Genomic DNA, 25,697 nt, shown 5'->3' with positions numbered 1-25,697 from the left:
GTTCACACATGAGGTACAAAGCCCCACTGCCACTAAGAGTAATTAGCTTAAGGCTGTACTGAAAGAATGCTACCTTCACGATCAACACGTGTGTGCCATTCACACTGAAAACTGCATTTGAAAAAATACAGCGGTGACAGAAAGCTGCAAGGAAGTTTCTTGGCATGAATAAAGTAGACCATATGCTTCCCAACATCTAGGCAAGACCGGGCACACTTAGAACCATGTTTCTCAAACAATTCCCTATTTAAATGCATTATGTGCAGCCATGATAAGCATGTCAGAGAAACATACAGTGCTTTTTTTTTTTGGCTTGCACATGCATTTTTATTGGGAGGAAGGCAGGGAGTTGGTGCAAAAATAATTTTAAGACGCAATTTTTATTCAAGAAGAAAAATTACCCATTAGTGTTGTAATCTTAAACTATCAGCAGATCTACTAAATAAGACAAGATGAAGACTTTGCTCTAACTTGCAAATGTTACAAAAACCTTCTGGGTTACAGCTTACTATAAGCTTACTTGCTTAATATAGCAAAGTCCAAGCTAAACAAAAGCTCTTAGATAATAAATGCTACATAGTGAGATCCTGCAAGCCAAGTCATGTTAACACTCCTGGAAAAACATTAATGTTTGCAGAAGGCATGTAGGTCAGTTAAAAACTCTTCTGCTATGTTTTTAAACTGGAGAGTAGTAATACCACGTATAATTCTAATAAATTTTAGCTCCTGACTTTTCAAATTAATTGACTAATTTTTCAAGTCTTCAAAAAACCCCAATTAATAAACTGAATTTAAAATCATATTTTAGAATCTGAGTTATAATCCTGATTCTAAAACTGAAGGAGCATTAGCACTGAAAATTTTATCAGTTTGTCTGAAGCAAGCAGGTTGCAAGAGTCTCTCTCTTGTTTACATTATTCTAGATACTTCTGAAACAATTTCAGTGATTTTCAATGAACTACTTTAAAGCTACACAAACGTTGTAGAGAACACAAATCTCAGTGTTTATGGTAAAACTGTTTTTCTCTGTCTTTCCCATTTTGCTTGATTTCCACAGCGACTTTTCTTTGCCTTGATTAGGTTCAAATCTTCCATATTAGTTAGAGAGCCAGCCAAAATTAGCAAATTTTCATCCTTCCTATCACCAAGTAGACTAAACAATCTCTCATTGTAAGACCACGCTTTCTCATTCATGACTTTGTTATTCTTCGGACAGATGCTCAGCAGGTTAGTGATGTGTGAACATTTCTTCTGCAGAGTTTTAAAGGTCCAATACAACATAATTACATGCTACCCAAGGATATAAATTCTCCCTCAGTTTTGGTCTTGTCCCACAGCAGCACTAATTTATCTGCAACAAACTCTAAGTGATCCTGGTTTTCCTTAGCTGTTGATTTCTCACAGTCATCATTTATGGCTGCCTTTGTAAAACTACAACAACAACAAACACCACCCCCTCCCAAACAAACTTTGCTTGAACCAAGAGATCCTCACTCAATATTAGGGCTACAGATGATCAAACTACTCACACAAGTAGTGTTCAGGTCCTGCAAGTTCAGGTCCCGGATTTTGTGGTAGAATTTGAGTGTTGTTTGTACTCAGCAAATCCCAAATTTTCCTTTGTTCCAGCTGTTGGTCACTTAATCTCTTATGTCTCTTGAGCACAGCCAGAACTCTGACCTGCTACTATGCGCTAAATTGAAAAGGATCTAATCTAAAAGATTAGCTAATAAGGACAAGATTGTGATATCACAGCAGTTTTAAATCAGTTTGATGACTTCATTGTTTTCTTAAAGTCCTTGGTGTGTGATCAGAATTGTGCTGGAAAGCTGAATTCATTTTGGTTTTATTAAAAGCCAACAATTACAATCAAGTGTGGCAAGAAAAGTGCCAAGTGCTACTGGAAATCATACTCAGAATCTTACTCTTTACCTGATAAAGATTAACAAAGCTCCTGCAGAGACCCGGTAGAAGACCAGGCAAAACAATTCCCATTCCCACCATTTGTTTCCAAATACTAAATCTGTCCAAAATACTGGTGTGTCTATAGACATGGGTGGGAGAAATAAGTTAAAAATTCTGATGTTTGACAACATTACTGCCTTTTTCTTAAAATGTTTAGAAGTGCCACAAAAAAGTTAAATCTCTGTATTTTGTTGATCTTGTTTGAGTTTCAAATGTTACTTTTAGTCAGCTTAGTATACAGTCTAGTTTTAGTACAGATATGCAACCTCATGAGAATGATTTAATTTTGGTGTCTCTATTTGCAAAGCTCAGTGACACCTATGCATGAAGCTACTGTTTGGAGAGGCTTAGCTTCCAGGATTTGCCTATCAGAACACTATCCAAGTCTTCCATTTTTACATTCCTGAATCCCATCAAAAGGCTTGGCTTGATGAAAACTGGAAACTATAATTTAATTCTGTACACTATTATTTATGTTCTCTAATTCTTGAAAAGTTCAGCAGAAATTTCTTTCCACAGCAGAAGTTATGGGCCATGACAGAACACAGAAATCTCCTCAAATGCACCAGCACATAAAAGCTCTCTGTCTACCCAGGAAGAAAGGTTTGGGCTAAACATTAGGGAAAACTCAGAACAGTTTGATTGAAGAGATGGGGAATGTTCGTCAGCGCAGAGCAAGCCAGACGAATATCTGCCAGGATTGAAACAGGGACAGTCAATCCTGCCTTAACACAAAGGGATGAACTTTTCTGAGATCAGTTCCAAGTCGATTCTATTTCTTTTGGTAAATTTGTGTATTAAAATGAAATGACCCATGTAGCAAGATATCATGCAGATCTGTGATCAGAAAATGTTACATTTAGGAATTTATGGCTTAAACACTCTGTAGTAAATGGAAAGCGTAAAATACAGCATATATTCTTCTGTGACAGTTATAGTGTGAGTGGTGTCAAGAACAACATGATCCTTAATTTACTACTGGCCTTAAGGAGTTTGACTTAATTGATTTCTGAAGAGTTGTCTCCAATTATTTCAGCAATTACCAATATCAGCTTTTCCTAACAGGTTCCCTATTTCACCCTGCTTCACATAAACAATCTCACCACATTCAAAATATTTTCACTACCTTCACTATTCCTGAATATCATGTCAGAGAGAACTCATCCAACTGGAAACTGCTTGTAACTACTGCAAGAAAGCACTGCACTGATTACACTGATATAAGACACGCCTTCTCATGAAAGCATGTCATGGGACATCTATTGTGGTTCAGACATGACAACGCTGACTATGAAATGCCTTTTGTTTCACTCATGACACTGTGAACCATTTTAGGCTCTAGCTGCTTACTGGTAGTCAACATATCTCAATACAGAGAACAATCACAAAGGGTTACATGATATTTAACCTATTACGATGCTTTACATTCTTGGTATATGCAGTCTAGGACTAGCTTCGATAATTATCCATTGGGATCCTGCTTTCCTGCAGAAACACAACTGTGCTTTAGATAATGTTCTTTCCAGCTGTTCAGCTGGACACAAGTAGATAGAAGGGGGGCAAATGAGATAGTAATTCCAGATGATAGAAAAGAGGGAATGGAGAGGACAGAACAAAGGCCATTGTACGTTTAAAAACGGAATGAAAAAAGAGAATTAGAAATACTGTCTGAAGAATGTTGAAAGCCCTGCTTATAATGGGCATAGCGTAGGCAGCTTGACACATGGATAAAGCTTTCCAACAATCTGAAAAATAAAACAGTGCTACACTATAAATGCTTCTATCTCAATGAATGAAGGACATATCCTTCTAAGACTGCCTAGGTGCAAGGAGATTAAAACACTGACTTATTTTATCCTATGCACTTAAGTTATTAAAATGTAAAGATTAATCATGATGCTCCTTTTTTTTTCCAGGTTTGAAGCAAACTTAACTCTGTATCACTTAGGCTGTTGGAGTTGAAAGTTTGCAAAGGCTAAGGTGGCATTAAACTAATCATAGCTACATGCTTGCAATCTTGAAATTGGTCCCATTCTGTCAGGCATTCAGTACCTTCAGTATATGGCTTGGAATTCTCCATGTACACTGCTTGCTGTAGCTATGGTGGTTATACAGCAGCTCAAAAGACTTCTGCACCTTCTACGATGCGTGAACCGAAAAGTATTTCTAACACTGAATGGAAGTAGAGTAAGATTTTTCAAAAGCATTTTGGAAAGAACATACAGAATGCTGTCCAAGAAAGATGAGCAAGGTTTATAAAATGGCTCTCAACTGATTATTAAAAATAAGAAATGCATCTTACATACATCAGATTACATCATACCTAAATTGAGAACAGAGAACCCACAGTGTCCCATACTATTTTAAAATTCTTGCTGTTCAGACCTAGAGGTACATTTCCTGTTTTTTTGGTTGGACTCCTAATGATGAAGAATGCTTACCCTTGGGAATTTTGCTGACACTACATTTACATTTTCCAGATGTTTTGTCCATCACCTTAACAAAGAAACACGGTTTCTTCTTAAAGTCAGAGACAAAGTGTGGAACGACCAGGTACTAATTAATGCCAAGGTTTAATCTGGAGTAACAAGACATACACTCCTTATCCAAAAACTATCTTGTGATTAACAGCACCGCAAAGATTATCAGTTTCCTTCTGAAAGACTCAACACTTCATAATTGATAAAGATTAGTTGCATATTAAAACATGTACAATAATATAAGAATCAAGTAACTATATTAAATGCTTAAAAGTCAGGAAATTTAAACAAAAAATGTTCTTATGCTGGTAGTAACAAGCACTAAAATACCCTATGTGTATTTTATGGTTTCCATTTAACAACAGAAATATTAAGGACAGGGTTTGCTCTGTAATCGGCCTTGAGCAAGGAGCACAATAAAAGCTGTGTTGTCCCAAGAGATGACCCCGAATCATTCTGCCACTCACTCCCCCCTTATTCAGTCTCCCTCAAGTTAAGGGAATTGCTCCTCTGGTTTAACTTAACCATATGCTTAAATATGTTCCTGAATCAAGGTCTAAATTACTGAAGTAAACAGCTGCAGCTGTAAATATTCAACATGGAGCAGACATGTTGCTAGAGAATTTACCGTTTCAATCATTTCTCAGTGTAGAAAAACATCTTGAAGTAAAAATAGAAATATATGTACCAAAAAGTTGCTGAAACAATTTCTACTCAAACTTCTTTTGGCTTGAGACCAAATATGCAAAGTTCCTGCTGGAAAGAGGAATTCTTCTATCAGCATGAAAACAAGGCAGACCTAACCGACGTTAAACTTCACTCGGTGTCTGTGATATGAAGACCTTCCTCCAGAAAACTGCAGAGACTCAACAATCATGGCCTAGTAGGACTGATACTGACAGAGGCTTTAGCTCAGAAGAAAATCTTGTTATGGACTTTGGGGATGGAAACAGAGATTGGTAGGGAAATAGGGGAAAAAGACAGTGATAACACTCACTGTTTGTTTTGGTTTGCCTCAACAGGGGCATGACTGTCTCTGCTGCTATTCTTCTGCATATGGAAATGGGGGCTTCATAGTCAAGAGAGAAGGCAGAACAGACATAATTAGCTTTTCACATCTCTAGGAGTGTGAGAAAGCAAATAAAAAAAATTGTTGTGCATCCACTGCTGAATGGCCACCCAACCAGGTCAATGGGTGGAGGTGGAGCACCCCACACCCGGTTTAAAGAAATGCCCTACACTGAATGCCATCTCAGCCTAATGACCACAGGGACCTCTTCAGAACTGCTGAAGTTGGTTGAGAACTGCTAGGAATGACTGCAATCCAGGCCCAAATTCTGAAGGTCCATTCTAAAACATTTATGTTTTAAATTACTCTGCTTAGGACCAGAGGCAATGGACACAAGTTGGATGCTGGGAAATTTCAGTTAGATACCTGGAAAAATTGCTTATTTCAACTGTTACTGGAATAGATTGCTTAGAGAGGCATTCATATCTCCAACCTTCAATGTGCTCGAAACTTGACTGGAGAAGTCTCTGAGCAACCTGCTCTAATTAGACTTGCTTTGAGCAGGAGCTTGGACCAGATGACCTCTAGAAGTCCCTTCCAACCTAAGTTGTCCTGTGATCCTATGAAATGTTGAAAAATAACTGTAAGGTCTGGACTATCCTGGAGTTCAAAAGTACAAGGAAATTTGACTAGAAGCAATGCAGGAAGCAGGACTACTAGAATTTTTCTGGAAAGAAGAGTGAAGAAGCTTGACTACAAATAGCATGGAGGGGGAGGCATTCCCTGTTTCTGACTGTAGTCACATTGGTCATGCAGCTGTTGGCAAGTCATACAACTTACCACCTGAGAGCTGAACACTTACTGCTTCGTTTCCATCAGCTGGAGCTTGTGTGTTTGTGCAATTGGAAATCAAATTTTAAAAGTCTCTTTTATAAGAGCAGATGTGGTCATGAGCTTCTCAAAGCATCATTGATAACAACTCAGGAGATTGAAATCTGAAGATTAAAAAAGAATTTTTGGCATAGAAATTTCCTGGTGAACCAGACAGAATAAAACATTCTGGAGGGTAGTAGTTATTTTTCAAAAATATTTTTCTGCAAGTTGGAGGGGGGTAGATAGAATTTATCTGCTAACTGGATAAAGATTCAAATCTAGTGAAATTTTTATCTGGTTACTTTTAGGTTTGTTTGTTTCCCGCTGGGCCATGTGTGGCTTGGAGACTGTCCAAATTCTTTTCTTAAAAGCTTTTCTAGGCTATTGGCTTAGGATATGGGCAAAAGACTGAAGATCTTTCGGAACATATTCTTTTCTGCTTCTTTCTAACACACTGTGCACTCCCCAATTCACATTGGAGTTGAGGCCAAGGGATAGATGTCTGAGACAGCAATATCGCAGATGACCACAGAAGATGCCATTTCCTTATGTTAACTTATTTGAAAATTCTGTAACTGAAACTACACTGAGCTTCTGTTAGAGTCTCACAGTTTTAAAGAGGAGTCATAAATGTCAGGATGTCCAGAGCTATAGATACATGTAAAAAGAAATGATTAATGTTTTGACATTATCAACATGCTGATATTATCCTAGTCATGCAATGCTGTAAGTGGAATATACTAGTTTAGTGGAATCTCTGTAGATGTACAAGGGAAAAAAAATAATTATGAATGTATAGGTCATTTCAAAGCAAGAATATTTAAAAATATTTATTACAAAAATTTCCTTACCCAATACCAATACTGGGAGATAACAAATTCCAATACATAAGGCTGGCTACTTTAAGTTGCTAGAGGAAGACCTGTCCCTATTATGCCACTGATTTCCTTAGTGAGCTATGGGAACCTACAAAACCTGTCCCTGCTTTTATTCCCCATCTCCAGAACATTTTTTGCTTGCACAAATACATGGCCAGGGAATTTGGGTCATATAAAGGGAGTAATTTAGCCCTGTAGCTGTCTAAATATCTCATCTCTTAATATATTTGGCCGGATTCAGAAGAGATGCTGCTTTACTTTTCCCAGACAGTAAAAATAGAAATAGTTAGGCATTAATTTGATGCACAGGGCTTTAGCCTGGCATATGACTTCAAGCATATCAGCAAATACATATTGTAGGAGCAGCAACTAAGTTGAACAATGTTCAGTTTAACATTACCTTTTCCATATAATAATGATGTAAAGAATAGTCCTCCAGTGTGTTTCTTTATTGGTTCCAGTAATTAAGCGAAACATTGTGTGGTATGTACTGAAGTATGCAGAAATTAGGACACATCTGCCAATCTGTGCTAATTATTTTTCTTACAGTTGTATTTATCTAATTTGTGCTGATTGCTTGGGGTCTGTATTTTATGATAATTCTTGTGACTAAACAACATTGGGATGATGCTGAGGCTGCGATAATGCTAGACCCTTCTACCCAATAGTCATAAACAAATTAAATTCACCATAGGTCTATCTATAATGGGGTTTTAAATAACATTCTGAGAATCTTCTACTGCAAGTTGCATCTATGCCGAGGCATTTCTTTTGGCACACTTACCTGAACTTAGCTTAAATCCTAACCTGCCTTTCATCCAGATGGGTGACTCAGCTCAACATTTTTGTTAAAGAAAAAGGAAATCCAGTGCCTTTCTGACAAACAGAAACATGCCATCTTGGTGTTCGACTACAAAATCCTTTTGTCTAAAAAGAAGAGCCCAAGTATATTTCAGAAAGATCATATTTTTCATTTGGGTTATGGAAGACTTATAAACTAGGACTCCTAACTGTGATTCCCAAACACAAAACAAAGTCAAAGGTTACAGCATATGTTTTTGTTTCAGCTTCTCCAAATTACTTGCAAATGTATTCAAACACAATATGAGGAGATACTTTATTTTATTGAAAATAACAGACTACAGGGTGCTGCAAAAAAGGCTGAGGTACCTCAAGCATAAACATGGAAAGAATACATTGGTTTAGAAACCCATAAATCCTTATTTGAATCTGCCAACCTGAAAGCCAAGTAAAGCCCGAAAAAACTATTTTTCCTAAATGCTATGTCTGATTAAGCCATACTATTAAATGACAGCTGAACTTTAACATTAATATGATATTATTTAAATAACTGCATGATTTTTTTTTACACTAAAATGATGAATGATTTTTGGACAGCTCAATTGACATAAAGCAAGAAACCCCTTTAATGAGATTTGACAAAATGGAGACATATGCAGAATATTTGTTACAGCTCATGTCGCAGAGCCCTTCCTGGGGAGACTTGGGTTTGGTTGTGTCTTTTCTTTCGTTCATTTTTTTTATAGTTTATTTTGATTGTCTACAGGCACTGAACCATCCCTTTCAATTGCCACTTCCTTTCTCCATGGATTTTGAATTTAGCTTGTGTCATTTACATATTACTCTTAATCAGAGAATTTTATATGTAACAGTTTGGAGTTGGAATTGTAAGAAATCTGTGGAATGAAGGCATAAGGTTCAGTCATTTTAACCTTTGCCAACTGGGTATACAAGGAACCAACAAAGACATTTTTCTGAGGAGACTAAAGAACAACTTAGTAAATTCTGGGTTTGGTATTTTCCAAGCCAAGTGACAAATCAAAAACTCTGCTAAAACTTTCTCTTCTTTTTTTCTTTTTTTTTTTAATAAGAAAATTGCATTAAGCAAATATGCAACATAAAAGCCCATGGCAAGGGTAATCTCATACTGACGACTTCTGAGGATGCTCTAAACTCCTTTAAAACTGTGTTTTCATAGCACCTGACACCACCTACTAGAGGGATGCATTTCCTCTTCAGGAAGCTGAATATATACAGAACTATGGACATCACAGAGAAGCTCAGGTGCTGTTTCACTCGCTAAAGAACACATACCCAGAGATGCCACTAATTCAAAAAATCTGTCTGGGAAGGTACCAATGTAAATTTAAGGTGGGTAGTGATCACTGGATAACTCCCTCCTTGCAGTCCCACACAGATTTTTAGGATGTTGTGAATTTTTCCTTTCCGTTTCACCTCACTTTAATCCCAGGGACAATTTTCATAACATCGAAAACATGGAAGAAACATGCTAAACCCACAAGGTTTGACAATGTGTCTGCCCCGTCTATTCAGACAGAATTGATCTTCTTAACCTTTTCTCTGTGTGTAAATTTATGCTGCCCCAAAACATTTACAAACTTTCTCACATAAAATCTAACAGGTAAAAACCCCTGAAAACACCGAAATCACTCAAGAATAAGGAACACAGGAAATCGTCACTAAAAAGCTTAATTTTAGAACACACATACACACAAAAAACCCAAATACAAAGAAACAAAGATGAGAAATGATTGAGCAAGGGGTAATCCCTCAGGCTACAGAAAACTCTTTCTGTAGCTGTGATAAAGTCTTCTACCTAACCACGCCTGCTTCACTACCAGTATTCATTTGAAGACATTCTACATAGCAGCCTGTGTAGAAAAAAATCAGGTACATCAGCAAAATGCTGAGGTTGAATTAAAACTAAAAATAAAGGCATGGAGGTACAGAGTCAAAATAGAAAGAGCAGAAGTGTCCCTACCTTGGCCTTACCTTCGCAACATTCCCGTCAAAATCCTGGAACTCTTCCCCAGGTTTGCATCTGTTTCTCTAAGCTGAGGAGAAAAGAGTCCCATTAAAGGCAAAAGGCACGTGTACTCCATTCTGTACAAAGGACAGATATTTCTACTGTCATTTGAGTCAATCAGCTTCAGGTTTAGCCCACAACAAACTGACATGTAAGAAAGCCACCAAAGCTCTGAAATTTAAAAATGTTTTGTCCGGTTTTCACTTACATAAAGATGAAACCCACAGAAGATAAGACATTGAGGCAACAAAGATGAACCAGGATAAAGAGCAAAAGCTTTACAAATAAAGGGTTGCAGGTTGAAGCTATATAAATTGGTATCCATAATTTCCATTGATGTATGTATGTTTATTGGTTATGTACATTAGTGAGGGCATCAAGGGATGAAGGCAGCCATGTGCTCTGTTCCTGATGCTTTAGGAAATGAAAAACAAACATATCTTTCTTCCACTGTTTTTCAAAGACAGTAGTTTAAAGAAAAAGCAGTAATACAGAACAGTGTTCTTTTACCAATTCCATGTAAAAGAAATATGCCTATACTGTCCCTTAAATACAAAACTTGTACTGACCTTACAGCAGCCACCACTGGAATGGATGGCCAAACACTTTGTGAACAGTGTATAGTATGTACATAAGGCACAGCTGTACAATATATATTTTTGCATGTAAGGATCACTCAGTCACTGAAAGTAAAATTTTTAGTAGTATATTAGGACCCAGGAAACCTACATTTACAGCTAAACTTAATTACCTGATTTGTTCTACAGCTCTCAAAAAACTTGCAAAATCGGTAAAAGCACAACTGAATAAAAAATAAAATTGGGGAGATGAAAATTTATGAAGCAAATGAACTTCATATTAAAAAAGAGTAACTGCTTCTATTGTTCTTTAAAAGGGATTAAAACCTTCTTTCTATTTTTGTGTTTATTAGTCTTCCACAAAACGATGTCTAGAAATGAAGAAGTGTATAGGAAGAATAGAGTTACAATCCTATTGCCTCTTTGGCTACTCATAGCTGAAGGAGAGACATCTTTGGACTTTTTGGCACTCTTGGAGCCAGTGGAACATCAAAATCTACTGTACATGATGATGTAATGACTGTCAGTTATGAAATAGCAGGGACCACTGTTTCTAGTGCCCTGAAACACAGCTGTGTGTACATACATAAAAACATTCTTCTCCTTCTGAAAGCCGAATATTTACCTCTTCATTATCAAATCAGATTGAAAGGATTACCTGACTCACTGACTTCTTACCAAAGAACTTTGTTGCAGAAGACAAAATGCATCCTGTGTTATAAAACCATCAAAACAGCAACACTGCCAAGAAAAGTGGCAGTCTTCCAATAACAAATCACCTTCGCCATAACAAACCTCTATTATATCTTGAATATATGCATAGCAGCAATATTAAAACCAGTTTCTATTCTGGAACCCAATACTGTAAATATTTGCTACCAGATTTAATGTTTGTTACTGAAATCAGTAGTTGCAATCAATGACACATAACCTTTCTGCATAAATTTCCTCCTTGTTCCTGTAAAAGGTATTAAGGAAATACCAAGTAGAAGCTGGGACTGGATACCACCATCCAAGACTTGCTCTTAGCAATATCATATTCAGTAGGAAGGCTTATACTGACTCAGATCTCTGTAATTATGTGCCATGATGGAACAAAGATTAGCATTATATTCCAAGGAGGCCATTCCCTCATTTTTTCCTGATTCATCTAGACAATTCAAGCTCCAGAAAAGCAGTTTAGCCCAGTTTGACACAAGTAACGGAAGAAAAAACGTCACAGTAATTTTTAAAAGGCTCATTAAAAAGCCAAGTTCTTATCTATGCTAGAAGGGAATCTGAAGTACAAATGTATGCTTTACGTTGGTCTTTCATTATTCATAAAGATGCATTTAACACTTGGGGCTTCTCCTCCCTTTTCACAGAAAAGTAGCGCTCTGCTTTTTACCATTATATGTTTGATCCTAACTTTCCTCTCTTGCTTCAGGATTCTACCTGACAGCTAGAATCAGTCCTGATAGTTAGGAAGGGGAAGCTGAATCTTAGAGGTTTGACAAACTCCTCTAAGCAAGACGACCTCATATTTTTATGGTAATAAAAAACCCCACAAAATAAGCAAAAGAAATGTTAAAAAAGAAACAAACACGTACACACAGAGTTGGAAGATCTCTAGCTACCTCCCAAGAGAACACTAAAAAACCACCTTTTCTTCCTGCATTGGCAGAAAAAACAACATAAAGAGTTTCAAACTGTAAGTTTGTTTTTATTTAAAACTGCAATATCTGATGGTAGTTCTTCAATCACTTCTTTACCAATACCAGTGCACTGCAGAAGCCAAAGAACTGGTGGCATGCAAACCTGTTAAATGGCATATGATGGCACTTCCTTGTTTCACAGAACTGCTGTAGTGAAAACATTTTGAAAGATGCTTTGATATTAGCAACGGCAAATCTACATGGTGTTTAAGAAAGCTTTAAAAAATAATATTAAGAATGAGAAAGGAAGGAAGATGAACAAGATGCTGATGTTGATATGTTGTCTGCCTTAGACACTTTTTAATTTGAGGTTTTCCTAAAAAATGTTGCACCTTTTAGAGTCCTTTATACTCTACTTAACCTATTTGACTTGCAGCAGATCTTTTATCCCTTCTCTTTGGCTTTAAAAAAAAGTAGTTTAGAGAATTCCTCTTCACAACTGTTATTACACATGTATTTTGCACTGCACATGATCTTCATTTATTTGAAATGATACTAGCTATGTCTTGTATATTTCTTCATTGAAATGTTTTACTCTACAGACAGGAAAACTCATTTATGTAAATTTAACCAAACTATAGAGACACTAACTGATTTAAATTTTGCTCATAAGAAAATCTTCCTAATTTTCACAACACTGAACTGCTAAGAACTGACCATCATACTCAAGCTGACATTTAACTTTCAGAAGACAAGTCTGTTCCCTGGTTGATTCGATAATAACTCGGTGTATTCAGTGTAAAGCTACTATGCATTGACAGAGTACCCTCTGTCCTGGTCTTTAAAAAGTCTCCAGAGAATGGAAAACTTGCCAAGTTATCCAAGATCATCCCTGACTGTACATCTGACTATAATGACAGCTGGGACAGCACTCATGTGGCTCCACTGGAGAACTCTTCTGAATTCCCTAAACAAAATATTTTAGGTGGTATGTGATAAAAACTTGGAATTTGAGATCTTCCATTTATGACAAGAGGTCTTTCACTGAACTGTGATGGGATACACTTTCCTAGAATACCCTTATTTTTAATCTTGCTCCTTGCAGCTTACAAATTTTGCCATCAAAGAAATTTGCTCCTCAGGTAGAAAGCACAGAAAAGGAAAAGTTATGCTATGAACCATGTGTACACAGAGTCACCAGAACTATCCTCTCGCTTTCTCTTTCCTGAGGATTTTTAGGATCAGCAGAAAGGAATACACGTGATTCATCTCCGTTGCCTAGGTTTTACTTGTCCAGCTAGAAACAGAAAAGCATCTCAGATTCAGCAGTCACTAGGGATGTGAGGAGTGGAGGTGAAATAAGATACAAAATTGCCTGAACAACACTTGGTAAATGCTCACAATCCTTAGTTACATTTAATGATTTAGTTATACTTAATGTTTTAAAGTAGCTAATGCCCAGGATGTCAGAAAGTAACTGGTACAGCTGACAGAAAATGCCTCATTAAAGCCATCATAGGAGGCTTTACCAGTCAAAGCTATCCAGGTAAAGAAACTCCCTGGGACAGATAAAGGAGTCTTCTTCAGTGGCAATGGTCAGCTAGTGGCCTGTAGGAGGACACTCAGGAAAGTATCTGATCGATGTGTCATGGACAGAAAGTCACAGCTGCAGTCACTCCTGGTTCTGCAAGCAGAAATCAGAGCCAGGGAGGCAAATTTCAGAGAAGTTGTATGCATTGGATGGGATGGGCTTCTGAGCATCTTCAATAACGCTACAGAGTAGAGTTGACCCCTGTGGAGGCAACATAAGCCAAAACCGACATAGTTACATTATCTTGACTGCAGTGACAGAGCACCAGTGTAAGAGACTGCTACCTGTTCTTTCACACAGAATCGCCTAAGGAGGCAACTGTTAGCATTTGCAGCTACAAGGTTGATCAATTATTAGAAGCTAAATTACAATACTGAACTTTGTTTCAGAGAAAGTTCAAGAAGTCATTGCAATGGACACTATAACAAATCCTTCAAAGGACAGAAAGCTGACTTATCTGTGATGTTAGTGACAGAAATCTTGCTTCCAACAGCGGGTTTAGTGACTTCAGTGTGACTCCCTGCGGGAGAGGCTTTGCAGGATTGGGCCCATATAAGACACTTTCTAAGTGCTTTGCTGCAGATGGTGATTACATCTCATGGCAACAGTTGATTTATATGAAACTAACCAATATGCTGGATTATTTTTGCATGCACAGAGAACTTGCCCAAAGCATATAAAACCCGAGACCAGCAATTACTTATTATCAAACTTACCCTTTCCCGAGCACGCTGGATCTTCTCTCTGTCATGGCTGAGGTTTTCCAGCATCTCCTGTCCAATCTGCTCTGCATTAAAAAATCAAAATGTAGATCATGAAAGATATAGCTTGTGACTGTAAGGCCTCAAAATGCCAGGCTAGATTGTAACAACGGCATTTAATACATGTGGTAGCCTAATCACTCCTCCTAACTGCGAAGAGGAAGACATCATTATACTAAAGTTTAAGATTTCCAAGCAACGTAAAACTGAAGAAGTAACAGCCAAACCAGAAGCTGTCCCCCTGCAATCTCTTGAGGTTGTCTAGGCCCTCACCTGAGGTGACCTTTGGTCTGTGAAACAAAGGCACGAAGGCTTTCAGACGTGCTCTAAGTGCTGGGTATTCGTACTTCCCACACGTTCCTTAAGCCCACTCCTTGTCACAGAAAGGAAGTCAGGAAGCCTATGCTAAAACACCAGCCATCCTTATGATGAGATATCTCTAAAGACACTGAGAAGTCATATTAGAAGAAAACCACTCTCTGTGCCTCTCAGCAGTTACCACTGATGCTCATCTAAAAGCTATTTCAGGCTAAGCCCAGTTACTGGGGACTATTTTGCTCCATCATGGACTATTTCTGGCAAGCTTAGAGATATGCTGTAATGGATCTCCTGATGGTTTTAATAGCAGACATATATATTAATCTATTGTCATCACCGTTTGTTGACGCAGGGGTTGTTTGCATCTGCAGCTTATGCTGAACCAAACGTTGCAAAATTGTAGTGGAGAGGCCTCAAGATACGGTACAAAGACAACACAAGACACCAAAACTTTACTCTTCAAACAGCTTCAGTCAAATGCTCCTCTAACACTGAAATATTAGCAGCAAGTATAGAGAAGAGATTTTAATCTTCAAAGCCCTATAGAAACATTAAGAAACCCCAAAGGAGAAAAATATTTCCCCGAAGGAGAAAAATAATTTAAATCATTCCCATTTTACAGATGGGGAAACAGACACCAGGAGCTGAAGCAGCTGTAGCTTGCCTCAGGACACACAGCACGTGTGAGACAACCAGCATTTCTGTGCACATTCATTTTGGCTACTTAGCTAGCTTGCCAGAGATATGCACAAAACCAGAGTAAAACTACAAAAACATGAGGGTTTTTTTCATAAACAACAAAAATCGTGCCTTGCTTTTGTTCTGGTGAATGAGTGGGATCTTAAAATGTCATTATTTGAGAAGTCTCAAGAAAATTAAACATTAAAAATTCACCAGTATGTTAGTAGAGAAAACATGACTATTCTTATTTTTTTAAATAGATAAAGTTCATTCTCAGGAAACAATCCAAAGTAGAATCTCCTCAAACTTTGAAAATTTGAGACAAGCAGTTTTTTTTCTAAATCCATTTAACACAATGCACACACTCTGCCAGATAAAGTCTAAGGAAATTCATTACATATATATTTCTCTATCTATTGCCAAGTACAGTACAAGTAAGATAAATATTTCCTCAGATATCTGACCACAAATTGACATCCTCATTATGCTATCTTGTCCCTCTTGGCTTGCTGCTCTTTACTTTTAGCTGTATATACAATGCCTCCCAAAGGTGAAATGTGGTAAGATATGTGGTTATTGAGTTAAAAAAGCTGTAAGGTGCAGTACAGCTATACAAATGGTAGCCTAGAAAGCAATTCAAGAGAGCTTTGCCTATGTTTGCATGTCAAAGGACTTACTGGAGGAAACTATACTGAGCTTATTCCTCATCAAAGCACTCAAAATACTGTAATACACAAACAGATACATGCATTCAATGTAATCTGGGGGAGAAAAAACAAAGCAAAATCCCTTAAAAATAGACAGGAAAAAAATCAACAAATTACTAACCAAGTGGCATGAGGTGAAATGATAACAAGTATTTATTGCTAAAAATTATACGTATGTTTGCACAGACATAAAGGAGTGTGAGGAGCAGATTTTCCTTCAAAGGAATAACTATAAAGTAAATGGCTAAAATGGCCTGGTATTTCATAAACAAAGCTCAGAAATATCTTTATAGGAAACTGCTCTATTTTTATTACACCAATTTTAAGCAAGTTACTGTGGGGTTTTTTTCATCTTCTTCCTGTCACTGGCAAGTTCACACTCTTAGCTTTTTATAATGATTGAGTTTATTTTCCAACCATCAATGTGACAGCAGCATCAACTGTAAGTGAGGGTAAAACACCGTCACTTTGACGAATAGTGTATTTTCCTCTCATTGTCGATGACTGAAGACATCAATAAATAAGGAAGGAGAGCATGTCAGCCAGAATATCACAGAATGAATTGTTGATATGACACTTAGGGATTAAACCTTCAGCCATGAAGTTCAACCTAGCAGAGGGGTCTGAGAACTGAGATAGTTGCGTTTCTTCCCAGCAGCCTCTATAGATAAATAATTGGATGGATCATCAATTTTACAGGAGCAGCTTTACTCTACATGCACTTTAGTTGATGATCTTTGGCCTTTTTTGGGCTAAAATAACAACATAAGTTGAACAAAGAGACATAACGGAGGTAACATAATCTCACAATAAGTTTGCAAACATAAATTGACACCTTTATCCACAGATCCTCTTCATATACTCGTTCTACTCAGAAAATTCACTGATGACAGTGAAACTTGATTTTTAGCTGGAAGGTCAAGACAGTCAAACAAAAATATTAATAAATAAAGAAAAACCAGACTTATAAATGATATGAAGACATGTCTCCTCACTTGGTTTGCAACTGAAGGTGCCCAGGACTGGAAAAAAATAACGTTAGCCCACAGTACAGCTAATTACAAGCTTGATATCATTGCTATGTGCTTGCTATAATTTTTCAAGTTTCCCCATGACTCTGATGTTTTCCTGCCAGTTAAAACCTTCATCTATGTGGAAGATTCATGCTTTTAGCGCAACAGTGCTGTATAGATCTTTCCAGACTACTTATAATGCAAATCATTGACGATGCTACTACAGTTATGTGAAAAGGTCAGGTTTCCAAGATATACAGTAGCACAGATGCATGAATTAAGACTGATACACAAACTGAAGGGTGTTGCATGTTACCAGTAATGGTGTTATTTCCACAGAATCTTAACAACGTCAATTATTTGGGAATTATCCCATCCTTTTAGTCAGTATGTACAATGTTTAGTACAGTGCTGTCCCAAGTCCTACAAAAGTCTGTGTGGTGCTGCCCCTTCTAACCAAAATTCCCAAAGAGATGCATAAAATTATGTTCTAAAATTACAGCTAAACTATGAGAAGCAGAAGGGTGAATGCATTTACATCATTATTATCTATGTACTGACAGAGGGCAGGAATATTCAATATAGCAATTATCTCAGTCTTAAACAATGCTGTGATGAACAGAAAAAAAAATTCTGAAAAAGTACATAACTTAATATTAACAAGCATCAGCCTTAAAGGGTGAATGCTAAAATTCACAGCTCTAAATGTATTCTGCCTTAAAGGTGTTTGAACAAGGTATGGAAAATCAGCCTCTTCAGTGCTGAACACTTTAATAACGCTATGTTGTGGGTTCAACACAAATGGTGCCTGATTCTATGAGACTGTGTTATACAAAAAACCCCCACAAACATTTCTTATCCTCAAACACTGAAACTAATCAGAAGAATGAAAATGCTTTTCCCAACTGAAGAAAAAACAAAACGCCCAAAACCCCAAAAATGCAAACTCAACTTCCCCCTTCATGTGTGCAAAAATTGATACATGGTTTTCAACTTTTATATTGAGATAAACCCAAAAGACAATGATCACTTCTAGCGATGCTTTACACTCCTGAATATGCCCTTACTTTGGAATTTGCCTGTAACCTATATGCAGTATTTATTTATACATACAAATCATAATTATTTAATACATGTTTCTCAAAGCTTGATTTCTAATACCTACACACATATCAAGGACGCAAAATAAGTTGTGCTTGACTGGTTTTTCTTTTCCTTTTTTTGCCTCCAGCCATTTAAGTATTTATTTACTTTATCAGCTAAACTGATTCTGAAAGAGCTTTTTCTAATCACTCAAGTCAATAATACTTTTTTCCTTAAGAATGACTAATATATTTACTCAAGAGACAGGAACGATACGCAACAAGCCTCTCCAGGCTTCTGGATAAACAGACATGCATTTTTATGAATTTTGAAGACAGAGTCCCCATTTTTCTTTTCATATGAAAAATAAAATAATTCAACATAGTTTATACAGAACTTTTCCTCTTAAAGTGTACCCTCTGTGTGTGTGTGTGTGTGTGTATACACATATATATATAAAAATACGTTTCATAAGAGGCAGCAGATATCTTGATATGGTTTCAAATGTAAAAAAAAGCTTAAAAACAACGACATCATGGAGAGGACACCTGGAAGTATGATTTGCCCAATCTCATCATACGTACAATGCATGCATCTGAGCTATGTAATTAGAGGTGGGAAAAGACAAACTAATTTACACTGGGAAAAGCAGAAGATCATGTTAAAAATCAAGATGGCTGTTCTACAGAATCATGAAATAAACTCAAAAAACCCCTGCGTGTTGTGAGAGAAGGAATCAGAGTAGGAATAGAGAACACTTCCACCCCGAGATCCTCAGCCTTGCCTAGTGAATAACACCATTTGGGGAGTGCAATTCTGTGTTGTCTTTGCACAGAGACATTGCATGCTCTGAAGATGTAGCAAAAGCTTATGGAAGATTGTTGGAGAAGAACTACGCTGACACAGGCAGAAACTCAGTAAAAATATTCAAGGCTGGGACACTTTTTTTCCAAAAGCTACTCAGTTTTGGACAGGTTAAAAGTGTAGATTTTAGGAGACTAAGAGAGATAAATCAGCAACAGCAGTTTCTGGAAAAAAATGCTAGAAAGCGTTAAATGCTAGCTGTTCAGAGGTGACAGCAAGCAGATTTACAAACGTGGAAAATATATGTTGCAGGAGTTAGAAGAATTCAGGGCTGAGTCAAATGCTTTATGCTTCTGACAGCAGAAAGTTAATAAAGAAAGTGATGACATCTTTAAGTGTAGGGACACAGGTAAAAGTCCTATAAATTTACAGGTTCACAGTTGATATATATTTACATTGAACAGCCAATATAATTAGAGACAGAAGGATTTAGATAGGATTTAGATCATTAAAGTTATTAAACGACAAGTACAGGTTAATACAGATAAATGAAGGATAATATAATGGCTATAAGCTAACGGAGAGACAATTTGTAAAGTATTAACAGAACAGTGAAACATGAGAATTGGTGCTCAAATGCCTCAAGAATCTGCCACAGAGAAGTTAATCTGCATCCTGTTAAGTGGTCACTTAACACAATAAAATAAAAATTAGCTACATGCTATAGGGACTAGTTGGCCTCTTCAGCAGAAGCGAATGCCATACCAGTAGAAAGAGTACTGACAGTCAACAGCATACACTGAGGACATCAACACTGCCAGAGCTGTCAGAAGTTCAGTTGCAAGAGAGGATAAAAGAAGTTGCCCAGTCTACTGTGAGAGCAAAAGACACCTAAAACTACATCCCAATCCTCTGAAATCCAATAATACTTAAATACCAAGATGTCCACCAAACTTAAAATACAAACATTTTTCAAATGGAAAAGGTCCCTATAAGCTATAATGGATGTTCATGATATTATTTTCATTGGCCAACAGCAAAAGGGGTCCATTGATCCCAGGGTCAGGGAAACCAGAAAGAAAACCACCCAGAACACCTAATCAGAATTCAGGCTTTGTGCTTTGTTCAAAATAAGGAAGAAAAGATATTTGAGGAAGATGCCACATCTCTTTAAGAACAAACTGGGAGCATTTCACAACCAACACCTCCCATGGTCCAGGCCTACTCTGTCCTTCCCTAGGCAAAAAAAAGGCAGTTGAATGAGAAGAAAATAGGAAAAAGAAAGGAGAAAGATGATATATGACAGACCTAGTAACTTCGCCTCCAGTAGCCTTTTCTTTTTCTAAGGTTTCATACCTTTTCTGAAATCCTAACTTACATCAATCTGCTGGTATAAAACTACTCATTTCTCACTAACTGATGTATTTTTTTCTGTCTACTCCCATCACCCATCTAGCTGAGCTCCCTTACTAACCTCCTCACAGCAACACTCACAGGAGGTGGCAGACTTTGATTCTCCTGAGCGCTTGTCTACATTGAAGTCCAGCCATTGTTCTAGCCACGCACCAGCTCGGCAATGCTCATCTGCTCCAAGTTCCTCCCTTTGCATCTTCTTCCCCCCCCTTCCTTCAAATAAGTTCTAAGGCAAAAGAAATCCTTGGTTAGTGCATCAATAACTAAACAACTTGCTACCCCCATTTCAATCACGTAAGTTTAGTTGGGAACCAACCCTCAGTATCTTCTTTTCCTACTACTTTAAGTGCTGTCAGGACAGAAGAAGTCCCTGCTCGCTCTGAGCTCGGTGCAGGGAATGGATGCTGCTTCATTACAGTACTGCCAATCTTGAACTTTTCTGAAAGCGATTTAGCAGGGGAGAGTATCAACAATCCTGATTGCATCTAAATTAAGCTGCAGAAACATATCCTCTAAAACTTGAGCCACAAACCATCACTTAATTAAACCTATGACTCCAAACAGCATTGAGATGACACAACAGTGATCTTTGGTTCGTCTAACTAAGGCTGGAGGCATAGTCATAATTTAATCAAAACCGCTCCGCCATCTACCAAGTTTGCTATAAACTCAAAGCAGTGTAAATAATTACTTTGGACCCTGCAGTACTGGTTATTTCAAAGACTTAAAATGTGTAGGCAGAGAGCTGGCAACTTAAAGTCCTGCATTCAGCAGCTCGAGGCTCGTAAAGTTGGCCCTACCTCTATAGCTGATTTATTCTTAAAGCAATAAATGCACTTCAAGACACAGAGTGGAGCACAAAATAGATGAGACGGACTATCAGCCAACCAGCAAACAGCAAACATAGTTACATTAGGTTTTCAAAAGAGAAGAAAACGTTTTGAAATGTTGAAATATGTTTTAAAATTGAAGTTTGAAGCAAGAGATTCTTTTCAAACTTATTTAACTATACAAAACTGCAGCATATGACATTTAAACAGTACAAAGACGAAGAACAAAGTCTGCTAGTTATATCCGTAAGCACTGGAACAATTTTTTTTTTTTTAAACTGATTCTTCATGACCCATTTATGTAGCTAAAACTTATCAATAGGAACAAGGTTCTTTGCAGTATCTCAGCTTCAGGACCTCAGAAAATCTGTAAGAAGAGAATATCCTTCAACTGTTTGAATCTGAGAAATTGCTCCTTGAAGCAAAAAGCAATGTCAACAAATGAAAACAAAGCCAGAGCCAAATAAAATGACATCTGGGTTTGTTCAGGTTTCCCCCAACATCCTGATGTACCAGGTTTATCCTGAATCCACAGGCCGATTAGAAAGTCAGGAAAACTGGCAACACAAGCAAAAAGTCTATGCTTCTTTGATCTTTAATACTTCCATGGAGCTAAAAAGTGTTTTAACCTTTCTTGCAGTGTTCAGCAATTCGTTTTAAATGTGAATGGAACTATCTCCTGCTGTATTCACATTCATATTTAAACAACAAAACCCAGAAATAAAATAGTGTCCAGACATTAAAAAAATAAAACAAACTTAGAGGATGATTAATAAATAATGCTTAAAATCATTGACCAAAAAGTGTAGCAGTCTGTGCAAAAATAAAGCATTCTGCAAACAGTGTATATATATATATATATATATATATATAAAAACTTTCTTAAACATTGGAAAGCCCACAAAGCAGGTGAACAGCTCAGCAACCTCGAAGCTGGCTTCAGTGCAACTCATTCTTTGAATACGAATTAGCAATGGGTAATCGCAGCATATTTATGAGGCCTTTTGCCTGGTCCTTTTCTCCAGTGAATGCTGTATTATTCATTGCGTGTGCCCTGACCCCAGTGCGCTCCTGTTCTGACAAATCATACTTGATTAAGACAAATCTTTATTAGTTAGCTAGTCAACTTCCCCATTTATCATTTGCAAATCCCATTCTCCTTTTCGGGTACAGTAAAAGTAACTGAAACCATTTTTTCTCCATATAAAATGAAATGCTCGTTACAGACAGTAAGTGCAAACAGAGGCCTAGAAGTCAGTGATAGATGATAAAACAAAGGTTTAACAGGCATAAATTACAAATGTGGCAAAACTCTAACACAATAGTGTACTTTAGATAGGCTGAGGAAACATTAATTAGCTCATCCTTTCAACGTTTCCCAATTTTTCATCAACTACATCTGTCAAAATCTAAATGCCATATAAAAGAACTGTATTGCAAAGTTGGAGGCTGAAAGTACCGAGGTTTAAAAACTAATAATAAAGAGAAGGCTGAGGAAAGTTATTGTTCAAGGTTTCTACAAAAAGCAAAAAAATCTTTCAAAAGTTTATCCATAAAAGGAGGGAAAATTAATTGAAAATTATTCATGGAACTTCAGTTTCCCTTGAAAATGTAGTATCTCTCCAAAGAGGTGGCAATCTGGAGAGAAAAAACCCTCTTGAAGACAATGTTCGTTTATTCAGTGGGTAATTTACAACTAGAAAACCATGCGATGTGGAATGAACACCAGTTTTGTCATGACAGTGGTTTTGCCTGCAGAGAAGGATGTTTCTTCTGTCAGGACTCTAGAGATCTGAAGCATCTACTTGGGGATGGAGGGACAAGGAGCAGAGGGAAGGGACAGTCCACAGCTTATTGGGCTGGCTCTGGTTCAAGTTCCAGCTCTGCCCCAGAATTTTATTCTGGCCTCTGGAGGGATCTCTAGGAAATGCTCACTTAGCTATATTTTTGTTTGGTGATGAAGTTTAGTAGTTTGCATATTTTATTACATTTTGAATATTGGTTTTATACATAATGATACTTATACACACCAATTAGAATCTGGGTTCATTTGAAATATACAGTATTTTAAAAACCTACACCTAAAGGGCAAAACATCAACGTAAACCCATCTCTGTGCTGCTTACACAGCACACTTCTTATGGACTCCTGTCTTCCTCCACTTATATCTTCCCATCTCAAGCCATTTTTCCTTTGTTTGTATTTTTACTTTTACCCTGCAGGACCAATGCAGCTATGGATTCTGCTCCTTTTTCACACACATGAGCTAAGTGCTAGTTATTTCCATCTGCAATGTTGCCTTCGATTACACACAGAGTAATGCTGAGAAAACCACTACCTCAATAAACCCACAGCAAGGGTACAGAGGGAACAATGAAAAATACCCAATGGTCTGGCAAATCACTGTTATCAGGAGGTATACAAGAAGGAAAGAATCCAGACTGATTTTAAAACCCAGGCTGAGTTTGCAGGGCTATGTATATTTAAACCCCCCCCCCCCCCCCCCAACTAAAAGCCTCTCTGCTCTTGTACTCGTCAAACAAAGATATTTCTTCCGGAAATTACTGAGGTGGAAATAAAGGCTTTCCCATAATAGATTTTTTTTTACAGCACTCTTCAGAGCAGAATCATATTTTAAGGATCAAGTTAAGCTCTTCAGATGGTGTTTAAGAGGTAGACTTACATGGGGCCTTTACTGCATGTAGACATGATTTGTTTCTAAGGCATCTCTGCAAGGAAAAATTGTTGCAAAACATGATTTTTCAGTGTCTAAGAAGACAACTGTGATTTCTCCTGATGGAGAAACTCAGCAACACTGATCGATGCTTTTGGCATCTCTACGTTAGACTATCGCTATATGGTTTAACTGGGGGCAAACCTGGAGATTTCTACAAACAAACGGCTCCGGAACAGAGCAGCTTATTGCATGGGGCAGCAGTTTTTGCTTGGATTCTCCCAGAGCAGCTGCCTGCAGCGCTCCAAGCACCATCCCAGCTACTGGACATGGTCTTTGAGTCCCTGATGATTTGGGTCAGGGTTACCAGAGAGACTGCTTCTCCCTGTTGGGTGTTACTTGAATTACAGTCAGCAGAGATACGTGTGCTGGAGGTGCCATGAAGAAGCGCTGGCAGCTGAACAGTCTCTGTGAGGATGTCCTAGGTTTGGATGACATCTCCCCTCTCGCCTGGTCTGCCAGCTCTCAGACATGTTAGCATGCAGGACATGCTGCCAAAGACATCAGGTGGTCTGCTGTGGGATGTAATTAACAATTTCATAGGACTTGCTGGCAGGCCACTGTTAACATTGATTTGTGTGAATGTTCTGTATGCTGCAGACAGAACAAATTAAGTACATTTTTCTTTGCTGTAGCTTATTTCTACATTTGTAGAGGACCAACACGAGCAAAACAGTATGCCCAGTAGCCTCTAGCCCAATACGGTAAAGAGACAAGTATCTGGATTTTCTGTCATGCTCAAAGATCAAGAAGACGGGGGGCAAGGTCAGATCTGGGAAAGGACCCCGGACTGCTGGGTTCTGTATTTGAAATGAAAGGCATGCCACCTATGGGCAGGTACCATACAGCCGACCAGCCTCATTGATGCTACATACCTGTGCCCACGGCCATTTTCACATTTTATTGCTGTTTTGGATGCCAGTAAAAAAATAAATAAATTGATCTTGCTGAAATTTCTTCAAGCAGTCTTTAATGTTGCAAGATAGGGATTTGAGAGAATGTAATTTATTACTGGCTCAGCCACTACTGTACACCTGCTAAATATTTGTGCTTGTTTCCCTGTTTCTAAAATGAGTGTGAAGGAATCCACATTGGCAGAATACAGTATATATCATTAAAAGGACTGTATTCCTATGGGAGGCATTTAAATACTGCACTTAGCTTCTTATATATTCATTTTCATTAAAACTACTAGTTTGAATATAATTTTAATTGAAAAAAACAACATTAGAAATTATTTTTAAAATGAAATCTGAAGTGGCACACTCTCCTCACCTACAGGACATTATATTTAATCTCATAAAGGATTTCCAGATTATTTGGGCACCAAAATATAATTATCCCATGATCTACTGAATTGGTAAATTATTGCAGTATGACATTTTAATGCAAACACCCAGTTTACAAACATAACTTTGCTGGAAATTCTCAAGAAGTGTTAAACCGATGTCAGTGTCTCAGTAATTTCGCAGTTTAAAAACAGTTAGAAATGTAATG

The 25,697-nt window shown here is 37.5% G+C and overlaps 1 protein-coding gene across 4 annotated transcripts in view; it reads right to left on the bottom strand.

Annotated features, from left to right (window-relative positions):
* The window catches only part of VTI1A (vesicle transport through interaction with t-SNAREs 1A), a 275,252-nt gene that overhangs the window by 91,445 nt on the left and 158,110 nt on the right, over window positions 1-25,697 (bottom strand). For 2 of the 4 annotated variants that reach the window (XM_052799582.1, XM_052799583.1), the window contains 2 exons: window positions 14,573-14,643; window positions 10,009-10,081 (listed from right to left, as the gene is read on the bottom strand). In XM_052799582.1, coding sequence (XP_052655542.1) covers window positions 10,016-10,081; window positions 14,573-14,643 — 137 coding nt within the window. In that variant the 3' untranslated portion in view covers window positions 10,009-10,015. The remainder of the gene's footprint in view (window positions 1-10,008; window positions 10,082-14,572; window positions 14,644-25,697) is intronic. The other 2 variants (XM_052799580.1, XM_052799581.1) reach the window with 1 other exon arrangement.

The sequence above is a fragment of the Harpia harpyja genome, chromosome 10 (genome assembly GCF_026419915.1).
Source record: "Harpia harpyja isolate bHarHar1 chromosome 10, bHarHar1 primary haplotype, whole genome shotgun sequence".
In the NCBI taxonomy this organism is placed as follows: Eukaryota; Metazoa; Chordata; class Aves; order Accipitriformes; family Accipitridae; genus Harpia; species Harpia harpyja.
Note: the sequence above shows the minus strand (reverse complement) of the source record. Positions and strands in the feature narration are given on the sequence as shown.